At 40.1% G+C, this 20,846-nt stretch overlaps 1 protein-coding gene across 1 annotated transcript; it reads left to right on the top strand.

Annotated features, from left to right (window-relative positions):
* The first annotated feature begins 3,922 nt into the window (after positions 1-3,922).
* On the top strand, positions 3,923-17,892 carry LOC127023137 (protein-glutamine gamma-glutamyltransferase E-like). Its single transcript, XM_050907080.1, has 13 exons — positions 3,923-3,932; positions 5,814-5,981; positions 6,289-6,531; positions 7,106-7,224; positions 7,722-7,850; positions 9,331-9,508; positions 9,673-9,808; positions 10,707-10,810; positions 11,287-11,532; positions 13,015-13,320; positions 15,082-15,239; positions 15,451-15,584; positions 17,515-17,892. Exons 1-13 carry the CDS (start codon positions 3,923-3,925, stop codon positions 17,660-17,662), a joined length of 2,079 nt encoding a protein of 692 aa, XP_050763037.1. The 3' UTR covers positions 17,663-17,892.
* The last annotated feature ends 2,954 nt before the right edge of the window (positions 17,893-20,846 follow it).

The raw sequence follows: 20,846 nt of genomic DNA, 5'->3' as shown, positions 1-20,846 counted from the left end.
GTGCAGGTGTGTGTGCACATAACTGTTTTCACTCCCTCTCTCTCCCCCTCCTCCTGCCCCCCCGACACAGACATCCTGCAAATACACACTCCTTTTTCCCAGAAAGTTTTTATGCATCCATGGGCCAATCTCTAATGGATCTACTTTAACAGAATCCAGAAGGTGGTGCGTAAAGAAAAGGGAAAAGCACCTAAAAAGATCCTATAAATTTGATAGCATGATTTTTTTTTTAAGGGTTTTGATAGTCTGCAGCACACTACTGCTACTAAGGATTCAGCAATTTGTTTCACAGTCTCACACTCAATTATCTCAGCTTCTGTCTGTCACTTTTAAGCTTCAGTGTCATTACAGCTAAGGCGTGAGTCACACCTGCAAGCATCTTGTTTGTGTATTAGAATTAAGAGTGCTTGCCCGCAGAATGGGACAACATGTTGGGTTCCTAGAAGAAACGAGCAGAGCAACGTAGTGATGGGAGCCTGCAAAGAGGTATTCTTTGTTGATGAGTGTGCAGCAGTAGCTGGAAGTTAAAACTTCCAAATAATGGCTTTACTCCATTCCAATGGAAGAGATGTGTGCATAAGTGGGAGAGGTAGGGAAATACATTTGAATATAATAGGCTATAAATAACAGGTTGTATGTGACTATATGGGAGCTGTCCGGGGAGCCTAGCATAGGTTCATCCCAGTCTGTGCGCTGTCAGTTTGGCTTATTCCTGTGTACTGGTCCCATGGTAGTTTTTGAAGTTCACATATTAGTGCACATCACTACTATGTCACTGTCAGTCTCTCTTCTGGACCAAGCCATCTCATCTGGAATGAGCCAAGATCCCAAGAGAAGATCTGAGTCCAGCTAACAGGGTAGCCTACTTTACACAGACAGTATGGCAGCTGACTGTGCCAAGTTCGGCTACCTTCAAAGTCTGGCTATTGGAGAACTTCAGGAACAACTAGGAACTTCAGGAAAGCTTCAGGCTGCAGCAGGCTTCCATTCAAAATGCCCCTGCTATTTGAGGCATTGTGAATGGAAGAGGAAGACAGAAAATAAGAAGTGTGTCTTGGACAACATATAGGGCCCAGAAGAGATCTCAGCCAAATGCTTTTCCATATGGACTTGACCAATCTACATCAGGGGGTTCTAGTCCTGAAGAGTGCGAGTCAGTCCATACCATTGTTCTGGGGGCCCGGGTCTCTCCCTAGTGTGGTTCACAAATACAGTATAGCTGTAGAAAACCACTTGACTTCCTGTATCAAGGATAGCAGGAGTGGGTTTTGCTGATGAAATTCCTTGCTTAATTAACCAATGAGGGAATGTGAGGGGAGACGGAATAACCCAAACTTCTCAGGGTACTGAGGCAGTCCCCAGTGAGTCATGGCCATATGGTTGTAGCATGGTGCTTTAGGGATATGAAAGGAAGAGCTGTTCTCAGAAAGAATAAAGGGGCAGATAGGCAATTCTAGGGACTGATTTCCCATCCTGAAACAAAGGCACAATTAATAATAGGTGACATTTAATAGAATTCAAGTGTCACTGCGGATTCAGAGTTAGTGGGGAAGAGAACAATGCAAAGAAGGAGAGAAAGTAATACCGAGGGGAACTGGTCTATTACGAAAGGTGTACTTCACTGTTCAGTGCTGAACTCTTCCTGCTATATATTCATTTCTTTAACACAGTTACTGGAGTGAGGGAAGAAATTTGGGTATCACTGGAAAAGGATGTCATGAGTTATATGACTGAACCAGTTTGCAAAAGATGATTCTGATATAGCTTATTCTGGGTACATGAAAAAAAATACTAAGATGGCTTAGAGCTTTCATTTTCTGAGGTCCAAAAGAATCTTCTCTTGCTAGCCACCAGAGTTTCAAGCACCTACCTGTGCAATCCTTACATTTACAGCCAGCATACAAGCTCTGCAAATACTACTTTGCTTACAGGAAGCTGCCTGGGTCAGATGCATTCTGCTTGACTAGTATTCTGACTAGTGTTGATATTTCTCGTTAATTCAACCCTCATTCTCAACCTTCACCCATAATCTTTAATCCAAAGGTCCAGTATGTATCATTCATCTGTTTTACAAACAAAGCACATGAGAGGCCTACAAGGCAACTTAGCCAGAGCTGGGAATAAACACCAGAAGCTGATGCAACAGACACAACTTGTTCTCCTTGCCATACTGTCTTCCAGAATAAACGGACTGTATCTGTTTTTTGGAACATGCTGTTTATAACTATACCATCATACCATCAAATACCAAAAACAATTACACCATTGACCTATAGGACAATGATATCCAGCACACTATTGCTGTGACACAAAAAAAGGTAAAACACGTGACCAAATAAGCATCGGCAGCTATTCGGTGAATAGTCACTGACTTTTTTTTTTCTTTCAACAGTAACTAATCTTTCTGTCAAAGAGAAATGGTTTGCTATGTATCCAAGGATAGGTTGAATTAGTCTGAAATTTAGTCTGAAAATTGTTAGTGTGTCATTTAAGAGAGTTTAAAAGTATGGGTAGGAGAGCGTAGCTTAAAATCTGAAACCTCTAAAATTTGGACTTCCTTAACATTTTAAAATCAAATACTAAGAAATTTTAAATTTAAGAATTAAAGTCTTATCATTTTAAAATCACAATTGGGCTTTGCATGTGATAAAACTATGGTCCCTCTTAAGATGAAATATTATTAATGGACAGAGATTCAAAGCAGCAGTCTGAATTATACCCAGTTAAAAACTGTTTCTTCTAATAACACCTTTTCATAGGAAATATGAATAAAATGTGTCTGTATATGAAATGGCTTGAGCAAGTTCCAATTCTAGAATCTCCAAACATGATCCAAACCTGAAAACAGAACAATTTGGGCTGCTGAATACTGAGCCCAGCCAATTAAAACTCTGCATTTGGGAAGGTGTATAGCTGTGGCCAGTCCAGCATGATGGGTATCACTCAGAGGCATCCTTAAGACTGTGCATTGAGTACCTCAAATTTTACAGGTCGTTTCATAAAAGTATCAGAATTAGTCTCTCTCTCTCTTAACAGAAAGTGGAGCCACCTGCAAAGCATAAGCCAAAATCATTCTCCTTGAAAGTAAGCAAAAGATTTTTGTGCACAAATTGGCATTGCCAGCTGCGTGTTCAGAGATATCCTATCAAAAAAATAGTAGTGTACCAGCTGAAAACAATGATAGCTATTTCATCACACGTCAGAAATGGACTTACCTATCCTCTCTGTAGTGTGCATGCAAATATGACATGGAGTGCTTGTCTATTTAACATTGTTAAACAGTAATTATGTGATAAATGAAAAATTGGTTCTTTAAATTTGGCCTGATTACATTTGGGGCAGAGGCAATAGCTTGCTCATTTTTTTACAATTACTACAATGCAGTGGGAAAAAAAAAGCGCAGCTCCAGGAAAACAATGGATTCAGTGAATTAATGTCAAGAAAAAGTCACTGTAAATATTGCTCATGAAGCATTCCAAATTAAAAACAATGTGGTGCAAGAAGGAGTTATGCTATTCCTATAATTTTATCATTATAACAGAAAGAAAAGCAACTAAATGCTGAAATTCTTATAAATTTAAATACATTAAGAAACTCTTAAGAAGTGGCCAGACCGTTAGGGATAAATATTTTCCAATCTTCAGATGTTAAGTTGCAAGGAAATGAGATCAGGATGAGCGGACTGAGAGAGCGAAAAATGAATGAAAAATGAATCCTCAAGCCCCGCTGGTCAGATAAAGGCTGGGGAGCAAAGAAGGCTATTCAAGCTCCACCCCCACAGGAAATATTGCAAACAGGCAACTTTACACCTAGACTTTTAAAGAAGTGAAAGGCACCAGCCATTCCGTGAGTCAACAGAAGTAGAGGAGGCCGTTCAGAGGAAAGCTCCAGAAGCTGCTTATACAGGACGTATTGATCAGATATGGGCCAAGGTGAGCAAGGGGGAAGCCCCTTCTGTGGTGCTGCTTGTTATTTTCTTACATCCGTACCTCATATTCAGTTCTGTAATGGACACTGAAAGATCATTACTTCTCTAAGGAGTTTTGATCCAAGAAAAAAAAGGAAGAGAAGATTCTTCCATCGAGAGTTAGGAGAAGGATTTTCACAGGAATTGCATTTTTTCACTTATTGTGCGCATGGGAAAAGCAAGCTTATCAGAATGAGATTTGGGAGAACAGGTATATTATCTGATGTAAAAATGTTATATTTTGCAAACAGGAAGGAAGGGAAAGTCTGCAGCTATTTGAAGTTGTCAGACAAGTGCAAATGAGAGACTGACAAATCTGACATAAGAGAAAGAAGCAAAGCAGAACTTGAAGAAGGTATCATTGCAAAGGCTGAGGGAGGCTACAATGAGCAGAGAAGGTTGAAACCTGAAGAGAGAATACAAAAATTTAGGGGATTTTTTTTTGGTGGTTTGTTTGTTGCAGTGGGGGGTTTTTTGCTTACGTGCTAATATTTATACAAATGCAAACCGACCAGTTTAATAATTATTATAAATGGTCCCATGTTGCTTTTCCAACCTTGCCAGATAACTCCTGCCTTTCTAAAGACAAATCTCCCCCACCCCTCAGCTTGTTCTACAATAGATGTGCTTCATTGCTAAGTTTCTGAAGATGTTTTTTTTTTTAAAGTAGGTACGTTCCTGAAAAATCAAAGTACATGCTGCTCACCTCGATACTGTAAAAAAAGGTGTTCCCTGCATTTGAACTGTGACTACATTGCTAAGACTACTAATGGAGTTATTTCAAGGCTTGCCTAGACTTGATAAACTTGAGGTCATGCTGTAAAAAAATCTTTACACTAATAAATCTGCTTGAACATGGGATAATGATTTTTTACTCAATAATGGCACAGGGTAGCTGTGTTCCACTACTAAGGACCACACTCTTACTCTTTCCTATTCTCCTTCGGGGGAGGAGGAGGGCAGAGGATGGAGAATAATAAAAATATTTTTAAAAAGCACACAGTGCCCTTAGGAAAAAAAAAATCTCTTTTTCTTCTGTACTTTTGCACTTCATTTAAACCATCAAGCTATCTTCTACTAGAGAACCCTCCATAGGCTCTGATGATGTCAGAGCCAAACCAGTCTCAGATGCTTATTCTTTGGCCTCTGATTGAAACCATAGTTCACATGCAAGAGCTTTCTGCAACATATTATTTCACATACATTATTTTAGTAGTGTTCTCTCTCCAATTCTGCCATGTCTCCCACTGTCAAATGACAGCCCAGTGTCCATCAACTTATTCTTGTTAGGTGCTTCCAACAGATAGCAGCTGTCAGTTATATCAGAGGTACATGACACGTAAATGGGGCTAGAGATAACATGTCATGGTTTAAAATGCAGAAACATTTCTCAGCTCAGTCAGGTTTCTTTATTTCTTATTCAGAGGCAGCAAGGCTGTGCCTCCGTTAGTATAACATCATGTCTTGGAATGGATCACACCTTGAAAGAATTAGCTGAGTTCAGCCAGATTCTTTCTCCAAGTAACTCACAAGTATTCAATTCTCTCAGAGTTCTCTCCTCTTAGATGCCTTTCTGATTTTAATTTAGTACCGGATATACTACTCCTTCCATATTTAATTATGCAGATAATCTCTAACAGTCTATGCAAGGTGGAGTCTCTCTCTCTCTCTCTCAAAAAAAAGAAGAATAAAACGTTCACAAATAAGTTATTTCTATTTTTGGTGGAAACCTCACATGGGTACTAGTTACCTGTAGAAAGTAACACGCAGTTCTTGAGAGTGTGTCTGTGCTCCTTCTTCCTTGGATGTACCCTCAAGTTTTCTTGCTCTTTTCACTTTTTCATAGCTGCAACGCAGCCAAGTACCAACTGGCACCTGAAAGAAAATGCAAGAGATCACCACACAAGTAAATTTTCTAGCAAAGAGTTGATTGTGAGGAGAGGACAGGCCTTCATTGTCACCTTCAATGGAACAGAACAGCCTGAGCAAAACTTAACATTCATCGCAGAAACAGGTATGGCTCCCAACTTCCTTCACAGAAAGAGTAATGCTGCCTCATGACATTCTTTTGGCCTGATATGCACTATAGGGCAGCAAGATAATACCCCGGAGCCAATGTGCTGGTTCACATAGCCATGGAACTGTTTGAAGTGTTTGTTGTATTACTCCCATCTCAGCTGGCAGTGATAGCTTCCTTCAGTTTCCAACATATGGCACAAATTCATCTGAGGGGAGGGTTACCTCCCTGCTGAATTTGTTGACGACTAAATCTCTATTTCAGCAAGCTGGGGAAAAAAAATGTTGTTTATTTTCCTTAAAAGGTCCAAAACCCTCAAAGCTGACTAAGACCCAGGCCACGTTTGGTATCTCCAGCACAGTGAGCAAGGAGAGCTGGAGTGCAGTTCTACAGTCTACCAGTTCCAACTCTGTGAGCATCTCCATTTCCAGCCCACCTAATGCTGTCATTGGACGTTACAAGCTGAGTGTTCAAAGTACTTCAAGTGGCAGCTCCTCTCCAGCAAGCCTTGGCACTTTTGTTTTGCTCTTTAACCCTTGGTCTTCAGGTATGAACATGTCAAAATACCCCTGAAAGAACTAAGTTGCTTGTAGCTTCATTAATATTTGCAGCTTCTCCATTTGATCTATACTTCTTTAATATGGGGGCTGAACATTCACCACATAATGTATCAGTGAGAAAAGAAAAGGATTTAACAGTTTCTTAGGACCTTCTGGTACATAAAATCAGCTCTGTATCATGTACTTACTGGAAAGCTCCTTGCCCTAAAAGATTAAGTTCTGCTTAAGCAGATTAAGTTCTGCTTTTGCCAGAGCTTCCCTACTTCTTCCCTACAAGTTTAGAAGAGTGTGTTTGGTCTCTGTAGAACCAAGAAAAGAGTCATACCTACCAGCTGCCATCTTCTCCCAGATTTGACAGTGTCATACCTCTGTCTTCACTCAGACACCCCCCACCCCTTTCTCTAATTATAGGAAATGCTGAGTTTCACGATCTGTTTATAACAGCAAGAACAGCAAAGGGTGGATATCTGCAAGCATTCTTATCGATGGAGACCAAGGCTCCTCAGGTTTTCTTTTATTTTGCCTGCTATGGTTGTACATACCTCTGTTTTGGCTTTTCAGGTGATGATGTGTTCATGCCTAACAAGGCTGAGTGTGATGAATATGTGCTAGAAGAGTTTGGCATCATTTTTGCGGGCAATAAAAATCATATCAACAGCTCTGGATGGAACTTTGGCCAGGTAAATGCAGCACTGAAACACCAGTGTTTCGTGCTCTGGTTTTCACATGAACTGGATGACCAGGGCTTGCTTGCTTTTTCCAGTTCATCGCATACACCTCTGAAGAGCAGGAGTCTGGTATTGAAATCAGAACTCGTACCAAGCCCTGCGATACTGATTAATATGAGGATTTGTAATTGAGTAGTCAGTGATATGACCTAGGACTTGGAGGTGCAGCCAGCAGAAACCTTAGTGTCTGCTGGGTAGTAAAGTACTGTGGCAATGCTGAGAGGCAAAGTCCTGGTCTTAAGTCCACAGATTCCAAGTTTTGAAAAGCTCTTTGAGTTCTAATCTTCACAGTTTGTTGAGGACGCATTTTATGTGGCAATTCCTGGCTCAGCTGCAACGCTTCATTCAGTGATTAAAAAAAACATTCAACACTTATATGGCTCTACTTATCCTGATTTTTAGTAGAGTAATCTGTGTCTCCAAAACACTAACTTATTTCTATAACATAGTTTCAAGGAGATATTCTCAATATTTGCCTTTCCATGCTGGATCGAAGCTTAAACTATCGTCAGGATCCTGCCACAGATGTATCTCACCGAAATGACCCCAAATATCTGGGCCGCGTTCTCAGTGCAATGGTAAGCAACATGTTCAAAAAGTCCAAACTACTAACTGTTCTTTTAAAGTAGTTAGTGAAAGTAAGTATGAAGACACTTCTCAGAAAATTTTAGGCCACTGTTTGTACGCACCAGAAATGTGGGCCAGAGAAACGCCTAGGTGGTCGTCTGATCTGAGTCTGCTAGATTTATCTCATCTGTGGTATTTCTGGTACTTATCACTTTGATATCCAGTAGTCAAACGAAAAGTATAAGACACAGGGTGGTATGTTGAGGGACCAGTCCCTTGGAGGTCTTTAGTACAACCTCCCATTTGCAGTGGAACTACAGTGGTACTAGATCAGCTCAGCCATGGATTTGTCAGGCTGCCTTGAAAATCTCCAAGGATGGAGGTTTCATGGCCTCTCTGGGTGACCGGTCCAGAGCTGCACTACCCTCTTAGTGAGGAATTTTTCTTTTATGTCAAATACGATTTTCCCAAGCTACAACTTTCTGCTGTTGCCTCTTGTTATAAAACCTGCCAGAACGGAGAAAAGTTGGACTCTGACAACTTAGTGTGTTCCATTCAAGTACTTGTAAGCTGCTATTACATTCCCCTTATCCCCTTCTTAACCAGACTGAACTAGCCCAGTGCTCCAACTTCTCCTTGTAGATTGTGTGCTCCAGGGCCCCTGACCATCTTGGTGGCCCTCCCCCCTGGGCCCTCTTCAGTGTCTCAACATCCCCTTGAACTGAAGGACCCGAAACTGGAGACAGGATTCCTGGCACAGCCTCACTAGGGATAATTAAAGGTGGTTAACAGCTTCCCTCAATCTCCCGGTCACACTTCTCCCAATGTGGCCTAGCATAGGCTTTCCCTTTATGATGAGAGAGCACTGTTGGCTCAAATTCAATCTGGCATTTGCTGTAACTCCCAGGCCCCTTTCAGACGGGCTGCCGCTCAGCCAGCTGCTTCCCAGCCTGTACCAATGCATGGGGTTATTCTACCCCAAGTTCTGAAATCTACACCTTCCTGACCTTCATGAGATTTCTATTGACACAGTACCCAAGATTTTCAAGGTGACTGTGCCCCATTTGTTGTGTCAGCCACTTCCCCTAATTTAATGTAAAGTTGCTGAGGGCTCACTACATCATGATCCAGGCACATTCTGAAAGCTTAGCTGCATGATATGTTTTGATGATGCCATTCAATCATACAGTGGTAAAGTTGTCACCTCATGTCAGGAAGGTTCACTGAAAACTGGTGTTTGCCTTCTTGCCTGGTGCTACTGTACTTGGGTGGGAGAAACAGTGATTAAATGCTCTCCATTTCTTGAGAGGACACATATTTCATTTCCCTGAAAAGATAAGGCTTCTTCCTGAAGGCCAGCTGCATGAAGCAGTGACTTTTGTCCACTAAAATGTCATTCAAGACTTTTCTCCTGCCCGCTCCCCTACCGCTACTACATCTGTTGTAAACGCTTAATTTATGTCATCATAAATTTAGTGATTATTTTTACAGGTCAACGCCAATGATGACCAAGGGGTGGTGCTAGGAAACTGGAGTGGAAATTATGAGGGTGGGAAAAGTCCAAGCAGCTGGACTGGAAGTGGTGAAATCCTGCAAAACTGGAAGAAATCAGGATTCAAACCTGTTAGATATGGACAATGTTGGGTTTTTGCAGCGGTATTGACTACAGGTATGTTTTATGTCATGCACATAACTGACACTGCACAGATTCTGTTAAAAGAAGCACTAATAATACTTCCTACATGAAAGTCTTTCAAGACATTAGTATGTTATATGAAACTTCATATTCCAAAAATACTGCTTTCTGACTATGGTTTTCTATTCGCTCTTTAGTGCTCAGATGTCTGGGGATTCCCACTCGTACAATTACAAACTTCAGCTCTGCCCACGATGCAGATGGAAATCTGCGTGTGGATGAGTTTTACGATGCTTCTGGAAATCATTTGGACAGGGCAGCTGACAGCATATGGTAAGGCTCTACGATATTCAATAGTAGGGACCTATCAATGCCTATAGAGTCTTCAGGTGCAGAGTATAGATTCTAATGACAAATGCTTTGTTACCTTCTTAAAAATTGCCTTAAAAACAACTACACACACACAGGATCAATGAAAAAATACTACAAAATAATCCTACAAAACTTGGTGTTTTCACTCTTTCTCAGTTAAACAGGGAATTGTGACATGAGTTACAACAGCTAATTGAAGCCAGGGCGGGCAAAGTGACAGTTATGATGCCACAGATGACTGAAAATTTGTGATATTGCACTGGAAATATCAAACAGTGGGACTTGACTTAGTTTGGAACTATTCTTCAAAAACAGTTCACGTTAAACTGTAAAAGTTCAACAGAACCAGCTTCCCTGCCTTTTTTTTTTTCAGTGACATCACGTGCAGTAAAAATAATTTAATTATTGCCACTATTAAGCATCAAATGCAATTCAAACAAGCTTGCATTCAGCAAAGAACAGGTGCAGTCCCTCACTTTTTGCCTTGTTTACTCCCCTGCTTTTTCTGGACCCATTCTAAATATAAGTGATAAGTATAACTGTAGCATTGTACTACAAGGAAAACACCTAAAACTAAGGAAGTGCACGTGCTCAGAACTTTTGGAGAAAAACAGGCTCAAGACATTTTTTATAATTTTACAAATTTGCTTTCTGCCCTTGAACATTTATGTCTGTTCCACAATGCAATTTTCAGCTCCTATCTAGTTAATGTAGTCAGAGTGGAAGTGGTCAGTCTCAGATAAGAACCTATGCAAATTAAGGCATTTAATACATTTAACTAACATGGCTGATTAATGGATGTGAACAGGAATTTAAAAAACACATACTAGTAGCTTGCTTTGTTCATTCTTGCATGTAGGAATTTCCATGTCTGGAATGAAAGCTGGTTTTCCCGCAGTGACTTGGGCCCCTCATACAGTGGATGGCAAGTTCTGGATGCAACTCCCCAAGAAGAAAGTGGAGGTACACAGATTTTATTTCAGGAGTAATGTTGAAAAATTATAGTCAGTCACTTTCAGAGATAAGGAAAAAAAAAAAAGTAAAACCATTGTAAAAGTAATTTCTCATTCTGCTCAGAAACAGAATAGCAGAAGAGAATACTTTATCTATCACATTAGAAAAGCCTCAGATAATCTGTGGATGCCAAGAAACAAACTAGACTTCTAGGAGCAGTCTTTCGCAGCAATTCCTGTATTTCCAATGTAGGTATCCAGAGCTATTGAAAATCAAGGGATAATATAAAATAAATCAAGTGTACCTTCAGGATAAACACAAGGTACATTGATGATTGGCCTGGTATGGGGGTCTATGTGGATGAAAGGGCTAGAATGGGACAACAGCACTGGGCAGTTCAGGAGTCATTGATAAATATCTGTCTAGTAATCCGCTTACTGTCAAAGAGTTGATTAGGTCTAAATTATTTTTTCTTGATGCCATAGGAATTTATCAGTGTGGTCCTGCCTCACGGAACGCCATCAAAGAAGGAGATGTAGATCTGGACTACGACTGCCCATTTGTATTTGCAGAAGTGAACGCAGACTGTATGTACTGGAATTATGACCTCGCAACTGGAAAGAAAACATTAATATTCTCTAAGTCTACCGTAATTGGCCAATTCATCAGCACAAAGGCAGTTGGTAGAGATGATCGTGTAGATGTCACCAATGATTATAAATATGAAGAAGGTAAATAAAAACACTGGTTCTTCTGGTTACATAGTTGCTTCATTCCCAAACCTATATAAACTTTAGGCTAGGAGTCTCTTGTTGGGCAATTTTGGGCATCTGTAAGGTAGGAGCAAAATTTATACTCGGTTTATTCAGTTCTAACAGAAAAGGGAAGAGAAGGTAAAGAGTAAAAAATACTGGCTTGCCCTTTCTGATATGGAGCTGCTTTGTGGGACCTAAATAAGGCAAGTCCAAATATCTCCGAGTAAAGCATTCTCTGTTCCGCCCGCCTATTGCTAATGTGTACTGACTGCCTCTGCTTTGTGAGAATTAGTCTATAGCCCAGTTATTTGACAGCAGGATGAAAGGCCTACTACAGACACCTAAGCTAAATCAGCACTTAGGCCCAAGGAAAAGTAGCTCTTTCAAAGGGTCAAACAGCATGTAAACTTGTCAGACCTTTGGTTTGATAGTGCAGAAAAAAAATTACAATCATGAACTGAATTTGCAAGTGCAAAGAATGAACACTGCTATTGGATATATATCAGAAGGGTGAAAAGCATGATAAAGCAGAGCCCAAATAACTAGCTTCCATTGTGTACTGGCTCTGACTGGGATGGAGTTAACTTTCTTCATAGCTGCCCTGCTAAAAGCATTGATAACACAACAATGTTTTGGCTATTGCTGAACAGTACTTGCAGAGTGTCAAGGCTTTCTCTCTCCCTCCCCCCTCCCTCCCTGCCACAGTGAGTAGGCTGTAGGTGGGCAAGAGGCTGGGAGGGGACCCAGCCAGGAGAGCTGACCCAAACTGACCAAAGGTATATTCCACACCGTATGACTTAGTGCTCAGCAATAAAAGCTCAGCAAAAGGCGGAGGAAACAGCGGGGGGCCTTCGTGGTTATGGCATTTATATTCCCAAGCAACCGTTACGTGTGTTGAGGCCCTGCTTTCCAGGAAGCGGCTGGACATCTACCTGCCAATGTGGAGTAGTGAATGTATTCCTCTTTTTGCTTTGCTCGTGTGCAGTTTTTGCTTTCCCTGTTAAGCTGTCATTATCTTGATCCACAAGTCTTCTCGCCTTCCTTCTGTTTTCTCCCCATCCTGTGGGAATGGGGAGTGAGTGAGAGGCTGGGTGGATGTTTGGCTGCTAGCCAGAGTCAACCCACCACACAGTGCCATCAGCCTTCCCTTATTAGGGGCCTTTTCTGTATTAGCAAATAAGAATTTACATTTCTAAATACTACAACCATAAAAAGGGATAGAAATGAGAAGAGTGAGAAACTTTGGACTTAAGATTTTGTGTTACAAAAAAATGCTATTAGAGGGGCAGTGACATTACTGACTGCAGATCCAGAAAATTAGGGGTGGCTGTGGAAAACAGAGGCTCTGTTCATCTGTAAGTACAGACACTACGTTCTGCTGGCTTGTCTCTAGCAGTCATGTAAAATAAGAGATGCATGTTAACTGTTGAGGATAATTTTCATGGTTCTCTCTGACAGGCTCTAAAAAAGAGAGAGATACTTTTAAAAAAGCCCGTAAGAAGCTGGGACTTGAGGATAAATTTGATCCTACAGCACCGACACCACAGGAAATCGATCAAAAGCCCGACATCTCAGGGAAGTTCAAGGTGGCTGGCCCTTTAGAAGTTGGCAAAGATCTCAATCTAATTCTGGTTCTTGCAAACTTACAGTCTGATGCTAAGACTGTTCATGTAAATATGACTGCTTGGAGCACTGTGTACACTAGAAGACCAGTTCACGAGATCTGGAAGGACTCCATATCTGTCACTCTGTCTCCTAAGGAAGGTAATTTTTCAAATAACTTTTAATCATAATTGTGTAATTGTTTTATCAGTAAATGGGCATTAGAAGCTGGTCAACTTGGGGGAAAAAGCTCTAACAAACTGCAATCTTAAACTTCTATGCAGAAAAGGCTGGGAAAAAAAATTACACTGCACTTATAAACATATTAAAAAGGCATGTTTCACACCATCATTTCTTTAAGTACTATTCATATTTTGGAAATTGTATCTCAGGAGTGAAAAGAAGATAGTGAGTAAACATGAAGTTTCATTTAACAAAATTTGCATTAAAAAAGATAAGGACAACATAAAAGCATAGAAATCAACTCCAACTAAATGTGTTCTGGTCAATTACGAGGGGCCTTACTGAAAGGTAACAGGACATGGCTAACAGCAGAAACAAGAAACCTGATCCATTAGCACATTAGAATGGAATTAAAGTGTGAGGAATAGAAATAGCTGAAATAGCCCGCTAAGCTCCACAGAAAAGAATGTTTGTTTCGAAGAATTGTTGAGGAGTAAAGGACCTCAGATTTTTTAAAATTTTTTTTTCAGATGGAGTTTGATAATCTTATGGAAGAAATTCTCTACCTAAATATGAGTATTGTTGGAAAGATGAAATTAAGTTCCCATTAGGAGCTTGGGATAATAGATATATCAGCATCTCTAAAGTGAACTGGAAGATCATTGATTCACAACTGATGCTATATTGTATTAATCTTAGGCTTCGAGCCACTAGTGAGAAGCAGAAATAATATTTCATTTCTTTAGTATGTAATTTGACTTCTGGAGTTGGGATCTATCACCTTCCTCTAAAGCATTAGGAACTGGAGTCTTGGTGAAGACAGTTTATATGCCTAATGGCATTACAGTCATGCAGGCACCTTGTGGTGTCTTGTGCTCACACAGGCTGTGTTAAACCAGTGGCTGAATTTACAGTCAGCAGGTAGGTTTTTCCCCAGATCTGATGGCAGGGACCATTTAAAGACATTTTTGCCCTCTTCTAGAGGTATGCTCTGTTTGCTAGGATTTGTAGTTAACAAATCTGTTGCTACTAGAGGAATCTAGGAAATTCACATTGCCCCCATTTTCTTGCTTACTTTTGTGGGACTTTGAATTGGTGACTTGTCATCTTTTCTTGTGTTTTTCATCTGCTGTATACTGCTGGAAAGTACTTAGTGGCTCACAGTGTTTGCATGCAGCATAGCTACTCTACAGTTCTTCTGAACTTGATGTTTATTGTACAAACGGCCAAAAATGTGGAATTGCCTGGATTCAGAGACAGAGGAGATCCTTTCCCATCCAGTATTCCTTGATTTGAATTACAGCATGGAAACTACTGTACAAACACTTGATAATAAAAAGCAGATAGGGCTAGGAAAGATAAAAGAAATATAAAGATGTCATTCAGCTCATCTCAGTATATCATGAGCAAGTAGGACCGATGAGGCCTATGAGACCATGTCCCATAACAAATGGAGTGGCACTGGTAAACTCATTAAATGCCAGCTGTCTTATGTTTCAGAGTAATTGGGAGGAAAACAAGCCAGGCAACATGGTAGTAGGGAATGGAGGAGGGATACCATTGAAGAAATCACTCTCTCTCTATAGCAAACTGATAGATTTGCATGAATTGAGTTTGGCAGTGATGGCTGAAGACCTTCCTAGTCCCAGACACGGCATAAAAGGAAAATACTAATACTAGGTATGAAACTCTGTGGGCTTATAAAAGTGTGTATCAATTCCTTTTTTTTTTTCCTTCCAGAGAAACAATTTCCCATTAAAATACAGTATACTGAATATCAACAGCAGTTAACTACAGACAACACGATCCAGGTAACAGCTTTATGTCATGTCGAAGGTGGGATTCAAGTCCTAGTGCAAAGAGACATCACCCTGGACAACCCTGCCATCGACATACAGGTAAATTGCTGTCCCTTTGCTCTAACCGCAGTGGCAAAGAAAGGGGAAAATGAGCTCTTACAAGCCCTTTCTTCCCCAAAAGAGATGTTCTGCTCACATTCTGCCATGGTCCATCATAGCATCTTATAATATCTCCTCTTCTGACGACTGAGAAGGCTCGGGTAGACAAGAATACTGAGAACCTGGCCTTTCAAGCATTTTCTTTGCACAGGTACTTGGTGAAGCAAAAGTGAATAAAGAAGTGGATGTGGAAGTGATATTTACCAATCCTATTGATACGGAAGTGACGGACTGTGTGCTGCAGGTAGAAGGCAATGACCTGCTCAGAGGAATCCTTGAGATAGAGTAAGTATGAGAAATGCCTCCTTCCTCCTATTAAAGATACGTGAGCAAGAACACAGGCATGGATGACTTGGAACCGAACAGTGGGATGAGACAGCATTTTCTTCTTGCTGTAACTTGGGAGGCCAGTCAATGTAACATCTCGTAATGAAGCACACAGCTTTGAACCAGCTCCTCATCTAAGCTAGACTTTAGCTCCATAGTTTGGGAGGTCAAATAATTGCTGTCATAATTAGACAGAAATTGTTTTCTTGCCTATCTAGCAGGATCCCACAGTTCCAGCAAAAAAATACATGCTTACCTATGCAGTACATTTTGCTGAGGCTGTCAATGCTGCTATAGGCCAGACAGGTTGAGCCTTCTTGTTCTGATCATGGGGCCAACAATAGGATATGTGACTGTTTCTGTCCATACTATATGCAAATTATAGCATGTATTAACCAGGATTTTTTTTTCACTTTATTAAATGGACTGCAGGTGCCAATCTGGGTGTTCAGCCTTCTAAACAATTTGCATTTACATCAGAAAGACATACCTGTAAAAAGCAGATGCACCAGTGTCCCAGCTTTGGGAACAAAAATGGACACAGATTGTTTAGACACAGGTTGTGATCTCAAAGGGTGGTTCCTCTGAAGAGTACAACCCCAACTATGCTCCATGCATAGCTATTCCAGAAACAATAAATCACGACTAAGGAGGATAGCTTTTAAAGAGCAGACTAAACCATGACCAGCAGCTACTCCTTAGACGATTGAATTTACTTTACTAAGGCCTGGAACTCGAATGCAGCTGAAATTCATGAGGCAGGCAGGAAGAGAATAGGAAAAATGGTGAATATTACAATAAAAGTTTGGGTTGGGTTTTTTATTTAAAAAAAAAAGTTTTTTCAAAACAAGAACTACAGGCACACTGATTTTCAAGCTCTGCTTTCAGAACTCTACAAAATAATTATGTTAGGAGACTAATAAACAGAGTCAAGAAACTATTAGATGGTGTTGAGATGGTGAATGAGAAGACTGGAATAAAATAGGTTCCTTTTACTATAGATCCTAGGTTCCTATTTTTATGCTTTGATGATTTTGTATCTTGTCCTGCTTTTTTTCCTTCAGTATTTCACAACTGAAACAGAAAGGTTAAATTTTCAGACTGTCCGCCGCTTTGTACATGTACAAAATTGCACACAAATTTTGACATATGCTAGAAAATGCAGTTATTTCTAAAAAATACCTGGGATATGGGAGTGTGCTCTTTAACTGAATACACGCACACACAAACAAACACAAACAAACATACACAGCAACTTAACATTGCCATTTGCACTTGAGCAACTCGGAGTGGTCTATCCCATAATTTATAAGTTCTCCTGAGGGACTTCAGCAACCTCACGTTGCCTATCACATACAACTTTATCCTCAGGCAAGACAAGACAATATGACAGGGTAAGGCTGTTTGGGAAAACCATAAACATGAGTTTCCAAGAATTACAAAATATACTGGTTTAAAACATTTTAACTTCCATTCAGAATTTTCTGCTGTGTAAACACGGAGGTTTTCTTGGTGCTATAATCTATGCTAATTCAGAAGTTTGTATTAACATTCTTCATGGTCTCAGATTATTCTTTTTTAATAATTCAGTGATGTGTTTTACACCCTCTGTTCTACATGAAGTTTTATCTCATATGATATCAGTATGTCCCCCTTTGTGTGCTTATCTGGGTCACTGCATAATGTATTTGTGAGAGACCTTAATGCGTGGGTTTGAGTATTTAAATACATATCAGATAGCCAAGTCCTATATGGTCTTTTCATGGCCATCCTACACTGAACTGATAAGAATTCTTGCTTAAGATGGGAGACGATTAGTGAAGAAACTCAAGCATGATGCATAAGCCTGTTTTCAGCTTATATTTTTCCCTTTGTTTCCTATTTTTAGTGTACCACCACTGAAAGCCAGTGAGAAATCCAGTACAAAGTTTAAACTCATCCCTTTTGAGACGGGTCCCAAACATCTACTTGTTAATTTCTCCTGTGATAAATTTGCAGATATCAAGACCTTTAAGATGGTAAATGTGATTGACTAACATGAAGATATACAATGAATACTCTGTGTGTGTATAAATTGAACAAAATGTCGTAAGAAATCTTGCATAAGAAAACAAGGAGAAAATTAGCAAAACAAAATCCTCACTTCTGTGATAAGGGGTTACCAACATCATATCATTAAAATTTTACATTGTAATTTTAAATAAACTGAGGAATAGTTGATTCTTCATTTACTGTTGTGAGCGTCCATGTTATTAAAAAGAGCATCTTACCTTCTATTCAGAGACTGTTTGACTTTTGTCTGGTTTTCTTTGGAAATCATTCTTTCTGGCTCCAGATATCTCTGCACAAACATTCATAAACTCATTTTTTCACATTCAAAGCCTTATACAGTGGACTTTCAAAGTGGTGTTTCTCCTTACTGCAACCATGATACTAAAAAGTAGCCAGAATGAGTTGCACGATTTATGTCATTTAGCTTTGTCTTTTTTGCTGCAAAGTCTGTCCTGACATTTTTGCTTTTCTGGTAAATCACAGTGACCAAATGAGGCATAGGAAATGTTCAAAAGGAATTTGGGTGGCATCCAATTTGAGAGCCATTTGACAAACACGTTGAAATAATTGCCCAGCTCAACATATGTGATATTTTTGCATGCTGATACTTTGCACTTGCTGAAGGTCGTCTTTGGGAATCAAAGGGAGGGTAATCTTAAGTCTAAGGGTATTTTAACTTGAGAAGAGTTAGGAATTCTTCACTATAGATTGTGTGTCAGGAAGTCAACTTTCAGAGTTCAAGTTTACTAAAGCTTACTTAAACCCTTCATGGAAGGATAGGTATGGGCCAAAAGCTGGGTTCCAGGAACAAGTGAACTAGGTGTAGCCCAGTGAATGACTTGCTTTATGGCCAATAATTGTACAACAGTAAGTCAATCTTGACTGAAAATGATCTGTGTAGATGAAGTGAATGGAAAGCCAAGCTACTGCTCTGTTGCACTTTGGACTACTGGGCCAGGAAGCCAGTAAAATCTTAACGAGTGCCTGGAGACAGTTCTGTGCCCCCACTTCCACCACACAGCACAGGGTACCTGTGACTTGCCATAGGGACTCCTCACTGTTACATGAGCAGCCCAAGCTCAGATTGGCTATCAACTCCTTTTGTCCTTGTAGCCTGCAAAATTGCTTTAGGAGGGCACTTGCAGCCACAAAGTTTTCCACTGCCAGTCACATGATGCCAGTATGAGACCATACTGGACATACAATGAGATGAGCTACAGAGAGGCTGTACAAGTAGCCCACAGTGGTACCCTCTTTTTCTCCTGATGTTCCTCGAGGCTCGCCAGAGCCAAGAGCTCTCATCATGTAGACCAAACAGTAGAAGTTCAAGCTCCGGCATAGCCTTGGATTTAGAATGTGGATATACACTTAATGACTTCTTTTTACATCTCTTGTATGTTTGAAAACAACCAGACTACGCTAAAGTCAAGTGAATTGCACTAGCAGAAATGAGAGAAGCTTGTAAATTTGATCTCTAGGGTAATTAAAAGGAAGGCGACACCCTTCCCCTGCAATACTTCACATACACATGAAGTTAACGTGTCTAAATGTGTGCCTACTTGGATACAGACTCACAGAAGGGATTCTGCAACGTTTTTGTAGAAGTTATACTGATCTCCTCTTTCTAGTAAAGAGTAGCAACAATATAAGTGTAAGGTGCAATATGGTTACCCTAAGGATATGATAGTGCAATACTTGAACAATAGACAAAATTATTAAGGAGATGAATGAAATAAAAGAGCATGTTTTTCTCTGAAAGTTAGCAAGCTGCACTGCTATTTCAAGGCTCTGAAACAAGGCAAAAGGAGGAACAAAATATTTTGAACCATTTTGGATGATGAGTGGGTGGAATTGAGCTAGGAAAAACACCTGCGACAATGTTAAGTCATTAGTCACTTAGGAACCATGACCACTGCATTCCGAAGGGATTACAAAAGCAGCTGCTGATGCTTTGCTGTGGTGAAGGTGCGGACTGGCAGGTACCAGTTTGGGATGTAGGCCAGTCTGAGAGAGAGGTTCTGGTGGTTTGGTGAACACCACTGTGGGTGTGTCATACAGAGGTAAAGGAGGTGGTTGCAGCCGAGACAGAAAAAGTGTTCTGAGATTTAATTACTTATGTGAGTAGCAAGGAAGAAGAAAGGAAATAGTCATACTCCAGCGGGAGCAATGTGTAACATCTGAAGCAATCACTATAAGTACTGAACACCTGAACTTAAGAACTGGTCGATGCGGTTTGTCACTAGGGCTGCGTGTGAAGATCAGGTAACATCAGAGGCTTGTGGCTCTTATGGTTTCCAAGGAATATGAATTAAGGAAAAGAGAAAAAGACCAACTAAAGTAGCTCTGAACAGCAATCAAATCTATTTGAGGTGATTCCCGGAACAAGTTTTGACAGCCTGAACATCCTGGAAACTTCCAAGAGGAGGAAGGACCTCTGAATTATAATGTAAGTGGAGATACACCATACCAGATATACTGCTACCAAGTGTGAAAAGTTTTAGTGTTTTTCTTTCAGGATAGGGCTAGCATGAATGTCATATAAGTAAGTACTCTTTTAGTCTTCGTGGTATCAAAACAAAGTTTCTCAAAAAGGTGCAAGAAGCCAATTTTTTGGTAAAATCAACCTTAGAAACAGCTGTTGGAGCTTAATTTCTGCTTCTTTTTCAGTTTTTTTTCTTTGTAACTTAAAATTCAGACTAATTTATTTTTTTAAGTCTTTACTGAGTGCTGAAACATGATCAGTGGAGCTGCAGAATCCTAAACAGATAAATATTCCTCCCCACAACAATGTCACTTTATTACCTGTACACTTTTAAGCGAGGGTACAAAAATAAAAAGAAATTATCTTCACAGTTGTGAAGATAGACAGGCTTAGAGTTTGCACTGATAAAAATTACTCATGGTTAATAGTTTGGGGGTTCTTTTTGAAATGAAACTTTTGCTGAAATAGTAATGTGGAGCTGGCTAATATAACAGGTAAACGGACATTTGTTTCTGATGGGAGTTTATCATTTCACATAAGTCAGGGGGCATTGGAGATAATTTGAGACCCAAAAAAACCCTCTAAAATCAACTCACAGCTGTTGAACAAAACCAGAAGTAACATTAACCGATGTGGAAGTTAAGTAATCAGGAGATGCTCCTTTTTCCTTCATATGGCTTTTACAT

Source organism: Gymnogyps californianus, chromosome 17 (genome assembly GCF_018139145.2).
Source record: "Gymnogyps californianus isolate 813 chromosome 17, ASM1813914v2, whole genome shotgun sequence".
In the NCBI taxonomy this organism is placed as follows: Eukaryota; Metazoa; Chordata; class Aves; order Accipitriformes; family Cathartidae; genus Gymnogyps; species Gymnogyps californianus.
The sequence above is the reverse complement of the archived record's forward strand: the minus strand, read 5'-3'. Positions and strand labels throughout refer to the sequence as shown.